The following is a 19,544-nucleotide window of genomic DNA, read 5'->3' on the forward strand; positions in this document are numbered from 1 at the left end:
TCTCGTTGTTTGAATTTGATGTTTTGAAGGCTTGTGATGCTTCTGTTTAGGCGTAGGAGATGTGTTGGTTAAAAGTGTGCGTTTTGAAGCCACAGTAGCTCGATTGGAATCCCATCTCTGTCATGTTTTTGTTACATGGCTTTGAGCAAGTTATTCATCCTCTTTAGGACTCAGTTTCATCATCTGTAAAATGGCGACAATCATAATATTTACTCATAGAAGCACCTGGGTTTGTGGTAAGGCTTACATGAGCTGAGGCATGTAAAATATTTCAAAAACTGCTTGGCACAAAAAATGTTTAATAAATGTTAGCTATTAATAAAGGTTAGCTATTATGTTGTTGGTGGTGGCGGCGGTTATTTTTCTGGCTATGTCAAGGGGAAGCTCAGTGTAGCAGGTGTGACAATACAGAATGGAACCATAGCCTTTCATTTTGTCTAATTTAAATAGAAACTTCTCTTTAAGAAAATAAGTATGCCAATCCCAGCACTTTGGGAGGCCAAGGCAGGCGGATCACCTGAGGTCGGGAGTTCAAGACCAGCCTGACCGACACGGAGAATCCCCATCTCTACTAAAAATACAAAATTAGCCGAGCATGGTGGCGCATGCCTGTAATCCCAGCTACTTGGAAGGCTGAGGCAGGAGAATCACTTGAACTTGGGAGGCGGAGGTTGCAGTGAACCAGGATTGTGCCATGGCACTCCAGCCTGGGCAACAAGAGTGAAACTCCACTTCAGGAAAAAAAAAAAAAAAAAAAAAGCATCCTCAAGTTGAAACTATAATACCTGAAAGAAAAGTGCTCAAGTATTGTGATATGGTTCGAATCTGCATCCCTGCCCAAATCTCATGTCAAATTGTAACTCCTGATGTTGGAAGTAGGGCCTGGTGGGAGGTGATTGGATCATGGGGGCGATTTCTTATGGTTTACCACCATTCCCCTTGGTACTGTTGTTGTGATAGTGAGTTCTCATGAGATCTGGTTGTTTAAAAGTGTGTGACACCTCCCTACTCTCTCTTAGTTCTCCTCCTGCCATGTAAGACACCTGCTCCCACTCTGTCTTCCCATGAGTAAAAGCTCCCCAGGAGCAGATGCCACCATGCTTCCTGTACAGCCTGTGGAACTGTGAGCCAATTAAAACTCTTTTCTTCATAAATTACCCAGTCTCTTACCCAGGCATTTCTTTATAGCAGTACAAGAATGGACTCATACGTATTGTTACAGGCCAATTATAAATGAATGGACAGAGATGAGAAATTGTTTAACAGAGTCAGTTGCAAAGCAGAACCTTCACAGCAAGCTAGGTATTAAATACAGCCTCTAAAGAGATGCCCCTTTGAGTAAGAACAGAAATAGCGTGGAACAGAATAAATTCCTTTCTCTTCCTTTGACCCTCAGAAGCGTTGGAGAAACTATGAGCCAAAGGATTACATCATTCATTGGATGATTGTTGCATAATGAAGCAGAATCACAAGCCAGTAAATGTAATATGGATTTCTGGAGGGCAAACTGAAAAAATACAGATAATTATAAAATTGTCACATTTAACTACTTAGAAATTCTTCAAGTTGAAATTTGCTCATGACCAATCTGCATCTTTAAGATCTAGTGAACTCTTTAAGACTTAGAGGATTGAAGCACGTGTTACAAATTACTTGGACAAAGAGGCTCAGTGACCTGGGAAAGACTCTTAATAGGAAGGAGGGTAAAAAGAAACTTGTAATCCAAGTTAGGACAGGTGTTGCTGGCTTTTAGTTGAAAAATCTGGTTTAGGTTCCTGAAACGAAAGAGAGGCTTTCATTCAATACGGGTAAGAATCTTTCATTCCAAAGCTCTTTAAAGTGAGTAACTAGATGATAAACTAATATACATCTCTTAGATATGTGTCTCTCTTTGGTAATGTGTGATAAAATGAATATAAAACAGTGAAGTCAAAATAACCTTTTCTTTGTGTAGCTCAGCAATACATGCAGGCCATTTTGAAATTGGCAAATACAAATATTAACAAACGAGGGAAAGCCAGTGAAAAGGGGGAATATGGAGGTTAGCTGAACTGAGTTCTATATAAGTGCAAATTGGTAAAATGGAATTCACAGCTCTCCACCTGCCACAAAGTGATGAAATGGTCTCAAATTTCGTGCAATAGAAGAAGCTAATGAAGGAGGGTTATAAAAGTGGCCCACAGCACCCCAAATCTATAACAGATATGTATTGTGTAGAAAAACGTGTTCCACTGCATTGCAAAAAGAAGAGTTTTTAATTTAAAAACCATACTATGGTATGAAAATAGATCCTACAAGTCCAATGGATAATTTTAATGTTGATTATTTTAAGTGAATTCCATCACTGACAAATGAAAACATGCCAGTTTATATAGAACATGATTGAAGAACACCATTAATAATGTCAAATAATCTTAAATCTGATAAACAATTACTCAGTATGCCCCATTCGGGAAAAAGACTCATTCCTGAATGTGTTGAATACTTACGAATCCACATGGTTCTCAAACGAAAGGAGAATTGGAAAAGGTGAAGTCTTAAATGCACACTCCGCAATTGCTTCTATCACTTCCTAAAAATGAGAACACGTGTATATTCAGTATGCCAGAATTTTTCATCTGTATATTCTTGAAGGATATTAAATCTATTAGTATAGTTGTCTTTTCCATTCAGAGAATTGTAAAAAAAGGCCTGAAATGGCTAGAAGGGATTTTGAGGGCTGCTGGATGGTGCTAATTCTGACTCTTGATTCTGGAAAGTTATAAGAAGATTGGATTTTTGTGGAGGGAAGAGAGAAATGCAAAGGAGAGGATTCTCCTGTTTGCTAATTGTATCTATTTTTTAATAACGAAAGAAATCTAACCATATTATAAACATTTGGGACAGCAGGAGAAGGCAAAAATTTTCACCCACAAATCCACTTTCTGAACCAAACCATTGTTAGCATTTCATTATATTCACTTCTAGTCTGTCTCTCATGTATTTATGTAGCTTAGTTTTAATTACAGTATATACTCAACTTGTATTTTTAAAAAGCATTGTTATTGAGATGGAACTTTTTTGAGATATAATCTGCCCATTGAAAGTGTACAGTTCAATGGTTTTTAGTATATTCAGAGAGTCATGCGAGCACCATTCCAATATAAGTTAGAACATTTTTATCGCCTTGGAAAGAAACCATGTACCCACTAGCAGTCACTCCTCATTCCTGCACCCCACCCCACACACCTAGTCCCAGGCAATCATTCATCTACTTTATGTCTTCATAGATTTGCCTATTCTAATTATTTCATATAAATGTAACCATACAATATATGGTTGTTTGTGCCGACCACCTTTCACTTAGCATGGTTTCAAAGTTCATCCATGCTGTAACATGTATCAGTACTTCCATTTTCAATCTGCATTTTTTAAAATGTATATGTCACAAGTTTCAATACATGTACAAAATTCTAGAAAGTAAAGGTATTAAAATTGATTTAACCATTCCCCAACTGTTGGACAGCTACATTTTCAGGGTTGTCATTCAAATAATTCTACAAAGAACATCTTCATTTTTCCCCTAATATCTTGATTGATTTTCTGGGAATGAATTCTCAGAAGGGGAATTCTCGATTTAAGAATATGAATACTCTTACAGTCCCTCATGTATTTCAAATTACTTTTCATTTTAGGTTGCCCAGAGTAATGCATGCAGGACCAGATTTCAGTGCATATTCACCAGTTTGGGGCATTATTCTTAAAAATGTTTTTCTTATTTAACTGGTAGTAAAGTGCAGTCTCATTTATTGTTTAATTATATCACTTTCAGTAGCAGTGAGGTTTCATATTCCCATAGACTTGTTTTTAGTTACATTTATTTTCTTCATATTCTCCTTTTAAGTAGGGATTTCCACTCCTATTCTTTATGCCTGAGCCTTTTCTGCTATCGTCTCTACCTTCCGCATTCAATATATAGCGTTCTTTATATCCACTCCTGAAAGCTATTTCCTTGGCCCCAGAGTATAAATAAGGCTTTCTAATTCTGTACTACATTTGCATATATCCTCTAAGAAGGATTTGCCTGCATGGAGCGAGAAGAATCACTTTTACTGTTTCTTAGAAATGAACTCACAGATTATCTTTCATACATAATCAGTTTAACTTTTATGATAGTTGAGTCTGTCAAAAAAAGCAAGCACTATAAAAGGCAAGCAACATCCAGATTTTAAATGCTATATTTGATTTATTTGAGCATAGGCTTTGGATTCAAACAGACTTTTGAATCCTTGCCTCTGAGATTTACAAGCTGTGTGACCCTGGGAAAATCACTTCATGCCTCTGTGTATTGGTTTGCTAATCTATAGAGTGCAATAAACCTCACTTCACAGATCTGTTGTGAAGACGCAGCAAGAGAAGGCAAATGATGGTTATATATTCTTGATGCAACTAAGGTGCAGAGATATTAACTGACTTACCTTAAGTCACAGAGAAGAGAATCCAAGATTAAACCCCAGGAAGATTTGTCTGACTCTAGAGCTTATTAATACCCAACCATTGCAGTAACTTCCATGCAGCTAATAATCTTAGCCAGCTAAAAGCAAAGCCCTCAAAAGGACTGAGAATAGAGGTCATCAAGGATGTGGATACTAAGTGTGGAAAAAAAGGGCTGGATTTTGTTTATTTCATAAATTTGGCACTAGTGTATCAGGTAAAGGATAAATACAGCAGAACCATTCTTGCCTCCTCTCCTTCTCTCATACCTTTCAATTCATCAGCAATCTTGTCCAAAATAGAACCGAAGTACAGTCAAGTGTCAGCACCTCCACTGCTATCATCCTGATACAAAAACCACTGCAGTGACTGCTGTGGTAGATTTTATCATCATTCCCACGTATTTGCTTCCCCCTTCCTTTGGGAGGATTCTATCTACACACTCTGTTGACCATAGGCTTGGCCGTAGTTTTATTTTGGCCAAGGGCCTGTGTGTGAAAATGACATGTGCTGCTGCTGAGTAGAGTCTTGAAGACCCATCATGTTGTTGTCCAGCCATTTATCTTTCTCTTCTCCCATGAGTCCAGTGATATCATAGATGTGGGTTGTTCTTTCAATATGAATTCCAAACAATAGCAATCAGAGCAACAGCTGACATCTAACCTGAGTGAGAAGTAAACCATTGTGGTTGTAAATCACTGTGATCCTGGGGTTTCTTCTTATTGCAGCAAAACCTGGGAGAAGCTGACTGACAGAGTCTTTTTACTGCTTTCCCGGCTTCTAGTACTTGCTGCTGTATTCCACACCATAGCCAGAGTCATTACTCCTAAACATGAGTAGACAGTTTTGCTCCTGTTTATAAACTTTCCAATGACCTCCCATTTCACACGGAATGAAATCCAAATTCGTTATCATAATCTACACAGCCTAACTTGATCTGGCACCTGCCATTTCTTTAAATTCATTTCCTTTTCCTCTCCCTCTCCGTCACCTGGATACAGTCCATTGATCTTGTTGCTTTTCCTTGAATACATCAAGTATGCTTTCATCTCACCATCTTTGCACTTTGTTCCTTCAGTCAAAAATACTCACATGAAAGCATGATTTACTGCATTGATTTGGGAGTAAGTACAGCACCTGTGCCTAAACAGCACCTTACCAAAGGCCTGCCTCCACCATCCAGACAGCATAACTCAGCTCTCTCTTTTCCTTGCCCACTGATTTAGATGTTTCTATGCACCATATCTTTGTGTTTATTTTGATCTATCTTTCCTCACTAGACAGTGTAAACTTCTTGGGGTAAGAACTTGTTTTCTTCACTGTTCTGCCAAGGCACATTCTAGATGCTCACAAAATACTTTCAAATGAATGAATGAACCCCTAATATATGACAGAAGAGAAACAGAATTTATCTAGTTGTGTTCCCATTTATTCTTCTACTGACTAGCTCAGAGGTCAGCACACATTTTTCATAAAGGACCAGGTAGTATTTTAGGCTTTGCTGGCCATATGGTTTCTATTTCTACGGCAACTATTCAACTCTGCCTTTGTAGCTCGTGATGATTAATTTTACGTGTCAACTTGACTGGGTCATGGGGTGCCCAGATATTTGGTTAAACATTCTTCTGGGTGTCTCTGTGAGGGGTTTCTGGATGAGATTAACATTTGAATTGGTAGACTGAGTTAAGCAGCCTGCCCTCCCTAATGTGGATGGGCCTCATTCAACCCACTGGAAGCCTGAATAGGAAAAAAAAAAAAAAAAAAAGAGTAAAGGAGAATTTGCTGTTTCTGCCCGACTGTTTTTGAGCTGGGACACTGGTCTTCTCCTACCTTGAGACTTGGACTTGGCCTGCAGCTTACACCATTAGCTCTACTTATTCTTAGGTCTTTGGATCAGGACTGGTATTGTGCCATTAGATCAGCTGGGTCTCCAGCTTGCCAACTGCAAATCTTGGGATGTCTCAGCCTCCATAACCACATGAGCCAGTTCCTTTTAATAACTCTGTCTCTCTAGAGAGAGAGACGGTCCAGACTAATGCATAGCCCCAAAGCAGCCACAGATACTATGTAAACAATTGGATGTGGCTGTGTTCCAATAAAGCTTAATTCACAAAAGCAGATGGCAGGATAAATGTGGCCTGCAGAAGACAGTTTGTTGACCCTTGGACTAGTCTGATCATTGGCTTAAGCAAAGTTTAAAACTTGATTGTAACCAAAGATAAATGTAATTTTGTATTACAGAAGGTTGAATGTTGATTCACACTTAATAGCCAGATTAACTTCTTAACAACTTCATGGCTGAAATTTCCAATAAACATTAAAAAAGTCCTTCAAATACACATGTAAATAAAAGCATAATTAGTCTTTGCTAACTTTTCTTTTTTTTTGAAACGAAGTCTTGCTCTGTTGCCCAGGCTGGAGTGCTATAGCGTGATCTTGGCTCACTGTAACCTCTGCCTCCTTGGTTCGGGCGATTCTTGTGCCTCAGCTCCCAGGCAGCTGGGACTACAGGCATGTACCACCACACCCAGCTAATTTTTTGTATTTTTTGTAGAGATGGGGTTTCGCCATGTTGACCAGGCTGGTTTCAAACTTCTGACCTCAAGTGATCTGCCTGCCTCAGCCACCCAAAGTGCTGGGATTACAGGCATGAGCCACTGCGCCTGGCCATCTTTGCTAACTTTTCTGATGATGGCTCTCCTCATTGTCTGTTTGAGAACTTCTCCAGCTGCCTTTAATAATGAAAGTGGATTGTAGGCTCGCCTCATTGGTATTTAGGCCAAAGAGAGTCAAATCTGAAGGTGGGTAAGACCCCTCCTCCCCTCCTCTAATTTAGGAAGTGGGTATTTAGCTCCAGGTCAAATCTCTCTCATATCTTTATCTTTGGCTGATAAAATGTGAGTGTTTCTCTGGGCCTCTTAGACTTGTAGGGAGTCCATGCCCACCATCTTCCTGGCTCCCTGGGTTTCATTCTCTCTCCCCACATTGGGGATGCTAGTGTGATCTGAACTATAGCTGGGCCACTGGGGTTCCTAGATCTTCCTGTCTTGCTTCCCCTGCTTTTCCCTTTGTCCTGCCTTGACATTGTGTACTTCTGATCTTGTGTGCTTAGCTTAGGACTCATGTTTGCAGTGGAGCATCCAAGCTCATCTGTTGTTCCCTTCTCTGCTCCTACTGGGCCCCTAACCGAGGCCTGGGCTGTGTTTAGTTTACTACAATTTGGGCTTCTGGTACCTTCCTGGAGGTGAAGTGGATGCCACGGGTTGAGCGTAGAGGATGCCCACACCTTCTACCATGGTAGCCTTACAGATGACTTAATTCAGCCCCCCACCTTCACTCTGGCTTAATAAGTCCATGCCTATGTAATACACAACCATTATATTTACAGAAAGAAAGCTAACATTTGGCTTTTATGCATTTCAATGATAACATCCAAAACTAACATTTATAGAGTAGTCACTGCATGCCGTGCATAGTTTAAGCAATATTTGTGTATTAAGTAGTGTTATTACTTACAACCACCCTAGGAGGTAAGCACTATTATCATCTCCATTTTGCTGATAACAAAGGAGACTTGCACTGGGAAGGAAGCTTCTCCAAGGCCTTGCAGTGACTGAATGGAAGAGCTTGTACTGGACCCCTGGCAGTCATCTCCAGAGTAGCATCCTTACCTTCTATGTTCATCTTTCTCTCTTTCTCACCCATCCTTCTCCCTCCTCCCTCTGTCCACCTCTCCCCATCTCTACCATAACTTTAGCTAGCAGCTTAGGAAAACTTTTTCAATTATTAAACCAAAAAAAAATTACTAAATTTCATCTAATAATTTTAGTTGGGGGCAACTGAAAACTTCAGAAGTTCCACTGGAGAACTTTCATGCTTTCGTGCCTTTGAAATATTTTGTATGGTGTGCGTGATCAGTTAGGATGAGAAAACCAGTTATAGCTTTTAAGTTTCATTCTTTCATACTTGCTATAATTGGTGGACATTGGATGTGAAAGTATGGTAATGCTCCATTGCTCTTTATCAAGCCAAAATTGTTTTTCAGAGACTTGTAACACTAGATTCGATAACCAATAAGCCATATGGTTCAATTACTAAACTTCTGTGAGACAAACTGGCCTTGAAATCCTTTATCCTCGACAGACAACAGTAGGGTGTATTTGGATATTCATTTTATATGTGCATTTAGGTAGCAGTGAAATTGCATCCTAAATTATTGTTTCTCTCAGGGAATGAATGACACTTTATTTTCAGAAATGCTGGATTTAACCTACTCAAATTTAATATATTTTCCTCATATATTTTATTACATTATCCAGCTTTCCATCTTATATAATTGCTGGTTAAAAGGAAGCTGCCTAAAGGGAGAAAAACCACCCTGGGAAGGAGGTGGGTGGGTGGTGTCAAGTGTAAGGAGAAAGGATATTGGGTGAGAGAAGAGAGAATGAAAACCAAGTGGTGAATTGCTATGTCATGGCCACCAGGAAGGCTAAGGTGATGAGGCATAGAAACAGATATATGGGATAAATAATAAAGCCAGACTACACAACAAAAAGCCCTTCATAAACGAGCTGAATGTCTCCTTTCCCAGAACGTAACTTTTTATTTTGACCCGTACAGTAAACAGGGAGCAAATGCCAATAGGATCTTTTGCTTTTGGGATCTATCACACAGAAGCTTTCCAGGTCACACATACTGAAAGCAGATACACTGGGTGACATACAAATGAACTCTGCAATCAGTTTATTTTGCTGCTGCACTATGCAGTGTAGCTATAGAATATAGACTAATTATACTGTGAATATCTGGCCCAAATGTTCAGGGCAGCTAAAACTGGCAAATGTTGGGGGAATGTTTTCCCTGCCTCTACCAACATATTATGTGTAGGCTGGAGAAAGAAAAATTCACTTATCTGATGAGCAGAGGCAAGAAAGACTGAAAATGGAGGTTATGCTGTATTTGATCTACTTGCTCTGGGAAGGGAAAATTCATTCAAAAACATTTATTGAGCACCTACTATATGTCAGGTTCTGCTCAAAGAAGAGAACTTGGGACAGATCAGGGAACAGAACAAAGAGCCCTGTCTGTGTGGAGCTTACGCGTTAGTAGAAGGGACAATAAACAAGGAACATAGGAATTGAGCAAATTAGGCAGATTGTTGGAAGGTGATATGATTAAGTGCCTTAGGAAAATACATTACTAAAAAGTGGGGGTGTCAGGGGTTATGTCAGTAGTGTGGGGATTGGGAGTGGTGGCTGGTGACAGTATTAAATAGATCGGTCCCAGGAGGCCTCACTGAGAAGGTGACATTTGAGGAAGGCTTCAAGGAGGCAAGGGAAGAACCAGGCAGATACCTATGAGAAGACCATTCCAGGCAGAGGCAAGAGCCTGTGCAAAGGCTGTGAGGTGGGACCAGCCTGGCACAGCCGATGAACAGCAAGGCCAGTATTGCTGGAGCCCAGTGGGTGAGGGGGAAAGCAGTAAGAAACAAGGTAATGGGGGGATTGCAGATTATGTAGGGCCTTGTGCCCTGTTTCTCTTCTTACTTACAAAGTCCCTTTACACGCCGGGTTCAGGGAAAGCAGACTGCATGCTGATAATCATGCCAGCAGTGTTGGGACTAGGATGAGGCAAGAGAGGCGACTAAGTGCAAAATTTAAAGAGACACTCACTCTCTAGTGCCAACTCTGTGCTTACACAGCCCTGAGAGCAAAGACGTCCTTAAATTTTACTTGCTGGGAGACTTACTTGCCTTTCCTAGTCTCAGTCCTGATGCAAAGCATCCTTGCTACTGCATATCAGTCTGCAGAACAGGTTGGCATTTCCACTCCCCACATCCATCCTCACCCACTGTCACCTACCCACATCTCAGCCAGAACTGTCTATCCTGCTATGTGCATTAGCAGGAGGAATAGCTGGAAAAACCAACAGGGATGATGAATTCACTCCTCTCTTTAGCCATCCTGGTCACCTCCCCACTCCCGACTCTAGCAGGCAGAGAGAGAAAGCAGCCTTCTGGGCTAGATTTTAGTCTTTAAGCCTCTCACCCACTGGCAAGTGTGTGGACATGGTTGAGAAGCCATGCTTCCAGAGCCCAGGAAGAGATGTTCAATCAGCCCGTGACTCTGGGATTACAGATGTAATTGAAGAACCACTTCTATGATCGAGTGCATAAGGACAGTCACTCCAAGTTGACTCAATGGCAGGCAGAGGCCAAGAAGCAAATGCTCCACATAAAATAAATACGCCTTAGGATGTGCTTGGTGTTTATTCTCCCACAAGGAACTCAGAGAACTTGGAGGATTTTAAATTATTAAGAAAACAACAATAGCTTCCCACAATGTCTCTGGAGGGTAGACAGGGCAGTGGCCTGGGGAGTGGGGCAGGTCTTCCTGACGGATGGACAGTGTGCGGTGCCACCAGCTCTCAGCTCCATCAGGGCGTGCTGTCTGCCACTCCAGGTGCATCATCATCCATCAACAGACAGATGCGCCCAAGCTGCACTGGCTCCACATGGGGGTCACCTGTCTCCACTTTTTCTTAAAGAGCCCAACTGTTAGACCGCATCTTAGGTAGTTGACAAAGGACCATAGCAAGGTCTGAGAGGGAGGAAGTGGGACTATGGAAATGAATTAAACATCGATTTTCCACTTAAGAAAATGCAAGGGTCATAATCATGCTCAATTTCAGGAACAGACACAGCTTTTAAAGATTTTGATCAGAATTAATGTCAACCCCATATTAAACTTTGTTGTAAAATTTAAGTGAAGGGTGCTATTTTCTCTAATTATTGCATTGGAGGCTAAGTTGAAGAAATGAAAAGTCGTATTCCTTAGGCACAACATAATACACATATTTTTAGGTGTGAATGATATTACTGCTGAAAACATTTTTATTATTGTCTAATACAGCAACTTCGATCAGAAAAATCCTTTTGTCTAAACAGAAACTTGGCTGTCCCTTGAAAATCTTGCTTCTTGTTAGCTGCTTTCTTCAGTGATCACTGTTTATTTTCTCACATCTCAGCTGTTTCACAGTAAGAAGCTGGGGTTTGGGATCTTTTTGCTCTCAATGCTACTTCTGAAAAACTACCTTTCAATCTTAAAAAAAAAAAATCCTAGTTCCCATGAGGCAGCCAAAAGAGTTTTTACCTCTTCTTCGCTTTGGCCATCTACTGAGCCACCCTCATTCAGCAAAGAGTTGGCAAGTGGCTCACAGTTTCTTCACCCAAAGCTTCATCGCTAACCTTGGTGATATTAACATTGAATTCATCCCATATTCTAGCTTCTCAGTAGTCTGACCTGCCATGTTCAATGGCCTTGTCTCCACTCACCTTAGTTACTTACATACTTGGACTCTGTTTCCTTGGTTTCTTCAGATAAGAGTTGGTGACACTTCCCTGAGACCCAGGTATCCAAGGCAATAGGGCTTATGCCTTGGGACCTAGTGCGAGAGGTTGTCCTCTGGCCCTTCTCTTCTGATTCCCATTTAAAGGGGTGAAAAAGCTTGAGTCAGCCAAGAGAGCATGTTCCCTGAAGCCCACAACTTCTTTCTCCAGTCACTCTCCAAGTACCTAGGACCCCAGATTTCCCCTACTCCAACGGCATCAACCCCCTGGGGAAGGCTCTTTTGCAGGACATGTGGACAGACTTTAGATATTTGGGCTTGGGTGTCCATACACATGAATGTGTGGCCCTTTGTGGTGCAAAATAGAGCTAAGGGTGGAAAGAGAGACCAAATGCACCTCATTTCTCACTAACAAGAATGGCTGATGCATCTTTACCAATAACAGCTTTAGTCCTGCTTCCTAGATAGGATTTACTAAGATACCCTCTCATAGGATTGTTTCTGCTGCCCGACAGCACCCAATCCATTGCAATACCCTTCTCCGTTGAACCATCCCCCAAATCACCTACTATAAGCCCAAGTTCTGTAAGTCCTCTCTAGTACACTTTTACTGAGACATCCCAGCTCCCTACAACATGTGTTCTCCTTTGTTGTATGAGCAAACAAACCCAACTTGACCGTAGGTATGTTCCTAGGGGTCTTTGACTGATAGACATCAACATTCCAAAAGCTAGCATCACAGAATGGAATCTTATATATTAATTAACAGTAGTAATTACTATTATCATCATGATAAAGAAAGCCAAAAAATCTAGAGTTACCTGAAACAATATTAATGAATCTTCTAAACAATGTGGAGTGAAAAAAGCAAGTCATAAAATGATGTATACTATAGTGTGAATCAATTTACAAGTGAAAAAAATTAGTGAAGCTACATCATTTAGGGCTGCACATAAATTTGTACTTTGTGCTCTAAAGAAGTGCAAAGTAGGGACTACTGTAATAGGATGGTTGTCACCTCTGAGGGTAAACAGGTCATTCTGATGGGAATGGATACGTGGAAGTGTTTCAGGTACCCCCCAAGTTTCTATTTCTCGATTTAGATGACAGTTACATGGATGCATACTTTATAGCCATTAGTTAAAGCATATCAACCAGTTGTCTGCATTCTTTATGTATATGTCACAAAAATAAAATGCAAGAAATTAGGAGTAAGAGTGCTAAAGAGGACAAGACAAAAACATTGATATTTCCTTTCACAAGACAGTTTCCTTAGAATTTGATTAGCATGAATTAATTCACCTGATGCCAATTATTCATGAAGAAACAGCCAAATTTTAGCCTCTGAAATTGCAAAGATGATTAACAGCCTTTGGACTTAATTGTGACCACTGGGACTTTCTACCTTAGGAGGCTTTAACCAAAAGGAATCAGGTGTCCCCACTGCCTCTCTTAGTAACATTCATATACTCTACCTTGAAAGATATTTCAGTTGTCATGGTGAAGCCATGGGTGATGACAGGTTCCTCTTCTGCAGTCCGTCCCTTCCAGCAGTCCAGCTCCACACAGCGACAACCAGACAGGAGCACTTGGCGATACATCTCAACAGAGGAGTTTCCAGCCAGTTGGCCAGCTATAAAACACCAACAAAACAAACCCCCAGATTCCCATGAAGCAAGGAAGACAGTGGTGCTTTCTTAGAAAGGCTCCTCAATAACGGGAAAACAAAGAGTCTAAGAGCAGAAGCAGTTATTCTTTGCCTTTCTTCTGTCTCAACATACCAGAAGGTAATGGCTCAATCTCAAATAGAATCCGTAGTAGTGCTTTGGGGAAAGATAGGGAATTGTAACAATAACAACGATGCATGTTTATTAACTATTTACCATGTGCCAATTACAGGTTTTTGGACTGTATATATACTAAACATTTAATCTTCACAAAAAATCTCTGTGGCATAACTATTTAATAAAAAAAATACCCATTTCACATAATAAAATGGCACAGAGTTCAGTTGCCCAAGTTTCCAATGCCAGGAAGTAGAAGATCCAGGATTATAGCATCAAAACTCACTCTTAATTCTGACTGCCTCCTGATGAGAATTTATTGTTGGAAACTATTATATAAGTCAGCTGCCTCTGACACGCTTGCCGAAGGCACAAATGCTGAGAAAAGCTAAACATTGTTTTAAAAAGTGCTCTTTAAAAAAAAAAAAAATTAAATTAAACAAAGGAGTGCAAAACTTATTCTCTAATAATTACAAAATGTTGTTGAAAGAAACTAAAGAAGACCTTAATAAATGGAAATACATCTCATGTTCACAGAGCAGAAGACTTGGTATTGCTAAGATGACACTACGCCCCACCATTGGCCTAAAGATTCAATTCTTATCAAAATCTCACCAGGCTTTTTTTGAAAAAATTGACAAGCTGATCCAAAGTTCATATAGAAATGTAAGGAACCTTAAACAGCCAAAAGCAATCTTGAAAAATAAGAACAAATTTGGAGGAATCACACTTCTCAAAACTTACCACAAAGCTACAGTAATCAAGACCATGTGTACTGGCATAAAGATAGACATAGATTAATGGAAATAGAATTGAGATTTCCAAAATAAACCCTCAATTTATGGTCAATTGACTTTCAACAATTGCCAAGACAATTCAGTGCAGAAAGAACAGTGTTTTCAATAGTGTTGGGACAACTGGATAGCCACATAAAAATAAAAAAAGAAGAACTTGGGTCCTTACCGCATACCATACAGAACTAAACTCAAATTGGATCAAGTGTACAAATGTAAGAGCTAAAACTACAAAACCTTTAGGAGAAAAAACAGCAACAAATTTTTGTGACCTTGACTAGGCAATAGTTTTGTAGATACAACATCAAAAACACAAGCAACAGAAGAAAAAGATAAACTTCACCAGAATTGGACTTTTGTGAATAGAACTAACATACCCTAGTAAAGTGATGAGAATTATTATAATCAAGGCACCTGAAAGGTCTGAGGTCCTTGATTATAATACACAGGGCATGGAAGCCAAAAGCTCCTATTTTACTTAAGTCAATGGAAGTCACTAATTTCAGGATAAATTATTTTTGAAAGAGTAATAATAAATAGCTCCGGCAGCAGGCCCATTAGCAACACGCAAATTGAAGTCTTTGGTTTTCCCTATTAAAGATTTTCTTTGATTTATACTCTATAAGCCCCAATCATGTTTTTAGAAGTTTTTCTTTGAAATGGGATCTCACTCTGTCACCCAGGCTAGAGTGCACTGGTGTGATCACAGCTCACTGAAGCCTCAACCTCCTGGGCTCAAGTCATCTTCCTTCCTAAGCCTCCTAAGTAGCTGGGACCACCGATGTGCAAGAGCATGCTCAACTAACTTTTGTATTTTGTTTAGAGACAGGGTCTTCTTACGTTGCCCAGGTTGGTCTCAAACTCTGGGCTCAACTGATCCTCCTGCCTCTGCCTCAGGAAGTGCTGAGATTACAGGTATAAACCACCACATCTGGCCTACCATCATTTTTTTAAATAGCCAGTTAAAAGATGGCATATTGATGCAAACCCTTACAATGACTTTGAAATGGACAAGATGTGCCCCGTGGAGACACACAGGACAAAGAAAATGGGATTAAGCCTTCTAGCTTAATTTTATTTTTATATGCATGTCATAATACTCAACCACCAGCATAACAAAAGGATGACATTTCTGAGTTCTACAGAGCCCTGGTAAATGCACTGAAAGGCTGATTAAGTGAGTCTGCATAATAACTTTTCTCTACTGGAAAAATGGGATGTTTTTAACACAAAGATGCATTTGGAAAAGCAGAAATGCTGACAAAATGATCTAGAAACTTCCTGATGCTGGATAATCAAATTGCCATTCCTAATTGCCTCAAAGTTCATTGTCATGGCAAAGATTTACAAAGGTCTTTTCTGCTTTAGGGACAAGGGGACAGTAGGAGTAAAGGGGAAAAGACAAACATTTATATGTTATTTCTAAACTTAAAGGGGAGCTACCATAGCTAAAGGAAGTGAATAATTCAATATTATCAGGTTATTTAATTTAAAATACTTGCTCCTGCAGAAAATTGCACCAGTATTAAAGAATAGAGCAGATTTTTGTGTGTACTGTTTAGAGAATTGTTTAAGCACATCACTGGCTATATCAACACAATTACATATTGTACAATTTCTGAATCAATTTCATTAATACTAGTTGAGTGTTACTAACTTTAGTAAGGATAGTGTGATGAATTTAATCAGATTTAACAGTGTATCAAAGTAGATAAATACCTAACAGACACTAGAGCATTCTGCAATAAGAGGTTCAAAGTTTTGAGAAACATTTCCTTAGATTTTCTTGTGAATATTTTTGATCAAAGAACAATTAGAAGGAATTTGATGTATTTTTTGAATGTTGATCAGTTAATGTTTTGAAAATCATCATAAGGCATGAGGTTGGGTTTATGAGATGCAAAGGAATGTGGGGAAAAAAACTGAAGAATAAAAAAGAGAAAGAGTTTATTGTCCAACACCTAAGACCAACAGAATCCCTCCAAGGTAAACTCATTGTTCATTCTTAAAATGAATACTTTTTATTAGAAATGGAAGCCTCCCAAAGAAAGCATACTTTGAGAAAACTCACATTTATCTATAATTATCCTATTCCTTGGAATGCATATTAGGTTCCCTGTATGTTTTACTTCATTTATGGAAATATTTTTCAAACGCATGTATTCATATTCTCTGTTACTCTCTTCTTTTCTGCCTTAAGCCTCAAAGCTGATTTATTTTTGTTCCCTAAAATTCTTAACTCCTCATTATTACATCTCATCTACCCATTATATTTCCATTTGAATTTATTGAATAAATATAGCTTCTGGGGCTAGGGGATCGCTGAAGGTTGAGATTAGTGATAGGTCATGAATCATTCAACCCTTGGTATTTCTGAAACTAGTATTTGACATCATCTCTCCCTGGCTCTGGACACCCTCTGGAATACATTCCAAGCCCATGATTGAACTTGGGAGCTGAAGCTCCTTCTCAGAGTAATTCATAATACTGCTCCAAGTCACAGCTCTGCAACTTCTCACTTGACTGCGTTCATTTTGGGTGGCTGGTTACACTCCCTTGAGCTTTGTCTCAGACTACCCAAGGCATCCAGGGATAGAAAAAACCAGAAGATCGAAAATAGCAATCCCTCCATTAACACAAACTTCTGAAGAATTTCTCATCTTGCAGTGGCTGATGATTAATTGCCTGTTTTCATATTTATCATTAATGTCTTCCCTCCAACCTCCAGGGTAAGAAGGTTCCAGAATGTGATATATTTGTTAATTCAGTGGCCTTCTTCAATAGTCATTGTCCCCTTCAACAGATGGAGATGAGGACTATATTTCCTTGCTTTCCATGCTATGACAACCATTCAGGGCATATAATCTCATGGCTACACCTGAGGAAACTGTCCAAAATGCAGAGAATGTATTATTTGTCTTGACCCTCTCTAGATGCATCTGTTTGATCTGATTTCTCACTTACGTGGTATCTGCTTGCTGCCCCAGTGAAACCATGGTGCTCGCTTGAACACAGAGCAATTGCCATGAGATGGCTTAGGAGACAAAGTGTCTATGTAAGAGCCTAAAGTCATTTCCACTCTTGAGAAAACGACTTCAAGTATATACTTTACTGACTATAGGAGCTTCACCATTATGTGTTTGTACATATTCCCCAAAATATTTTCTGTGGAAGGCAAAATACTGGTTACTGGGGATATGAAAATGACATGAGACATATTCCTTTACCCTTACCATCCAGGTGGGGAGGCAAACATAAATCTCTTCCCATTCTTACACTTCTGGTTGCCCTTTCTGTCTCTTCTTTCTCTTTTTCCTTGCCAATAAAATATTTTATCTAGGTTCTGATATGCTTCAGGGTCTTCTCTGCAGCCTTGGGGTAAATCTTGATTCTTCTCAGTCAGTCATGGTAGTTCTATGGCCCATGTTAGCGATTACTGTGGGCATTTGCTGTGTGGTGTGACTCTGAGCTATATATAACATGGCATAAAGAATGCCTACCAGATTGAGGGGACGGAGGTGGGGGACTGTCAGGGAACCTCTAGGAACATTTTCTTCACTCTTAGACGGGTCACAAGAACTTTCGCCATGTCCTTTGTGGATCTTGGTTCATAGGGAGGTAATGCTTAGGGTACACAGCATCTTGAAACCATAAGGGGACCAAAAAGACAGAAAGCACCTGGGTCTTCCATGATATTAATGAATTCCTGATTTAACCAGTCCTCAACCACTTTGCTCCTGGGTGCCTTGCTGTGTGAGGTAATACACTGCTTAAATCTTTAAGCCATTAAATAATAGCATCCTATTACTTTCAGCCACAAGAACCCTGGCTGTTTTAATTTATCTCCATTTTACAAACAAACCAAGGCTCAAATGAGTTAAGTATGTCATTTACTTAAAGGCCATTTTAAACTGGGCCCTGTTTATTTCCTAAGCTCATCTTCTTTTCATTCTACCACCTGACTTTCTTAGGTCTGTGTGTGCTCTAAAGCAAATGCAAATAATAAAACGTTGCATATGCTAAGGGATAAACGAGTGGGAGAGACGGGAAAGAGAGGAGGGATGCTCAAAGTCTGGGTTTGTAGCATATGACTGGCAAGGGTACAGCTAGGTCTTAAATCATTTTTAGAACTTTTCTTCAGCCAAGAACTTACACATGAGGAGAGAAGTTGAATAATTAACAGAAACATTCAGTCAGATAATTTAATTCATCAGATTATTGGGGATAGCAAAACCCTCAAATCTAATGGTTTCTTTCTTATCTGAATGAAGATATTAACTGTCTGGAGATATATTGCTTTGCCTTTCCGGTGTTTCTGAAGCCATTATCTCCCATATAGTTGGGAGTATGGGAAGGTTTATGAAGAGGTGCACAAGTATAGGTTGTATTTATTGCATAGTGTTTCTTCCTGGGAGGATTTCTTTTTCTTGAGTCATAAGGGTGGATTCCTCAAGGAAAAGCAATAATTTAAAACATAATCAGTACTGAGGGTACTGCCAAAATCACCCCAAATCCAAAAAGTGACCATGGTAATTAAAAACCACTCATTCAGAGCACCTATTTCTCTTAATGATCCAATTTATTTTTACTTCTGGGCATCTTGATATTCAACAAAGGGGCAATAATGAGCAGAGAAATAGACATAATAATAATGCATTGCTAAACTGATTGGTTTCATTCTGTATATTTAATTTTTACAGTCCCTTTGGATGCTCAAAGAACATATCCTGAATATTGAAGTTCTTCCTATTTGGATTTAGACAGCATTTTTCAGGAATATTAGTCCTTAAAATGCTCCAAGAAAATAAGTTGGGTGGTGACAAGGAGGATGAAGAGTTAATGACTGTGAGACTCTGATCCTTTTATTTTATATTCAAAACACATTATGGTAGGTGCTAACCTTCGTTTGCACCTAGCATTTCTTAAACTCATTTGAATAGGAAATCTTTCTTTTTTCTACCAATCACTCTTTATATGAAATAATGTTTCCATAAATACAGTTTTTACTTGTTCTGAAAATGGCTGTAAAGTATAAAAACTAAATTATTTTCTAGATATTAATTTAAAAATTTAATAGGATTCAATTGGATTAGGCATTGGTTATATTTTTATTTTATAACATTCTTAATTGGTTTGGGGTAGCTTG

The 19,544-nt window shown here is 39.4% G+C and overlaps 1 protein-coding gene across 2 annotated transcripts in view; it reads right to left on the reverse strand.

Annotated features, from left to right (window-relative positions):
- Nucleotides 1–19,544, reverse strand: part of PLCB1 (phospholipase C beta 1) — a 741,546-nt gene that overhangs the window by 163,402 nt on the left and 558,600 nt on the right. For both annotated transcript variants that reach the window (XM_055265375.2, XM_055265377.2), the window contains exons 11-12: nt 13,296–13,453; nt 2,490–2,572 (exon numbers count right to left, since the gene is read on the reverse strand). In XM_055265375.2, the coding sequence (XP_055121350.1) occupies nt 2,490–2,572; nt 13,296–13,453 (241 nt within the window). The remainder of the gene's footprint in view (nt 1–2,489; nt 2,573–13,295; nt 13,454–19,544) is intronic.

Source organism: Symphalangus syndactylus, chromosome 24 (genome assembly GCF_028878055.3).
Source record: "Symphalangus syndactylus isolate Jambi chromosome 24, NHGRI_mSymSyn1-v2.1_pri, whole genome shotgun sequence".
In the NCBI taxonomy this organism is placed as follows: Eukaryota; Metazoa; Chordata; class Mammalia; order Primates; family Hylobatidae; genus Symphalangus; species Symphalangus syndactylus.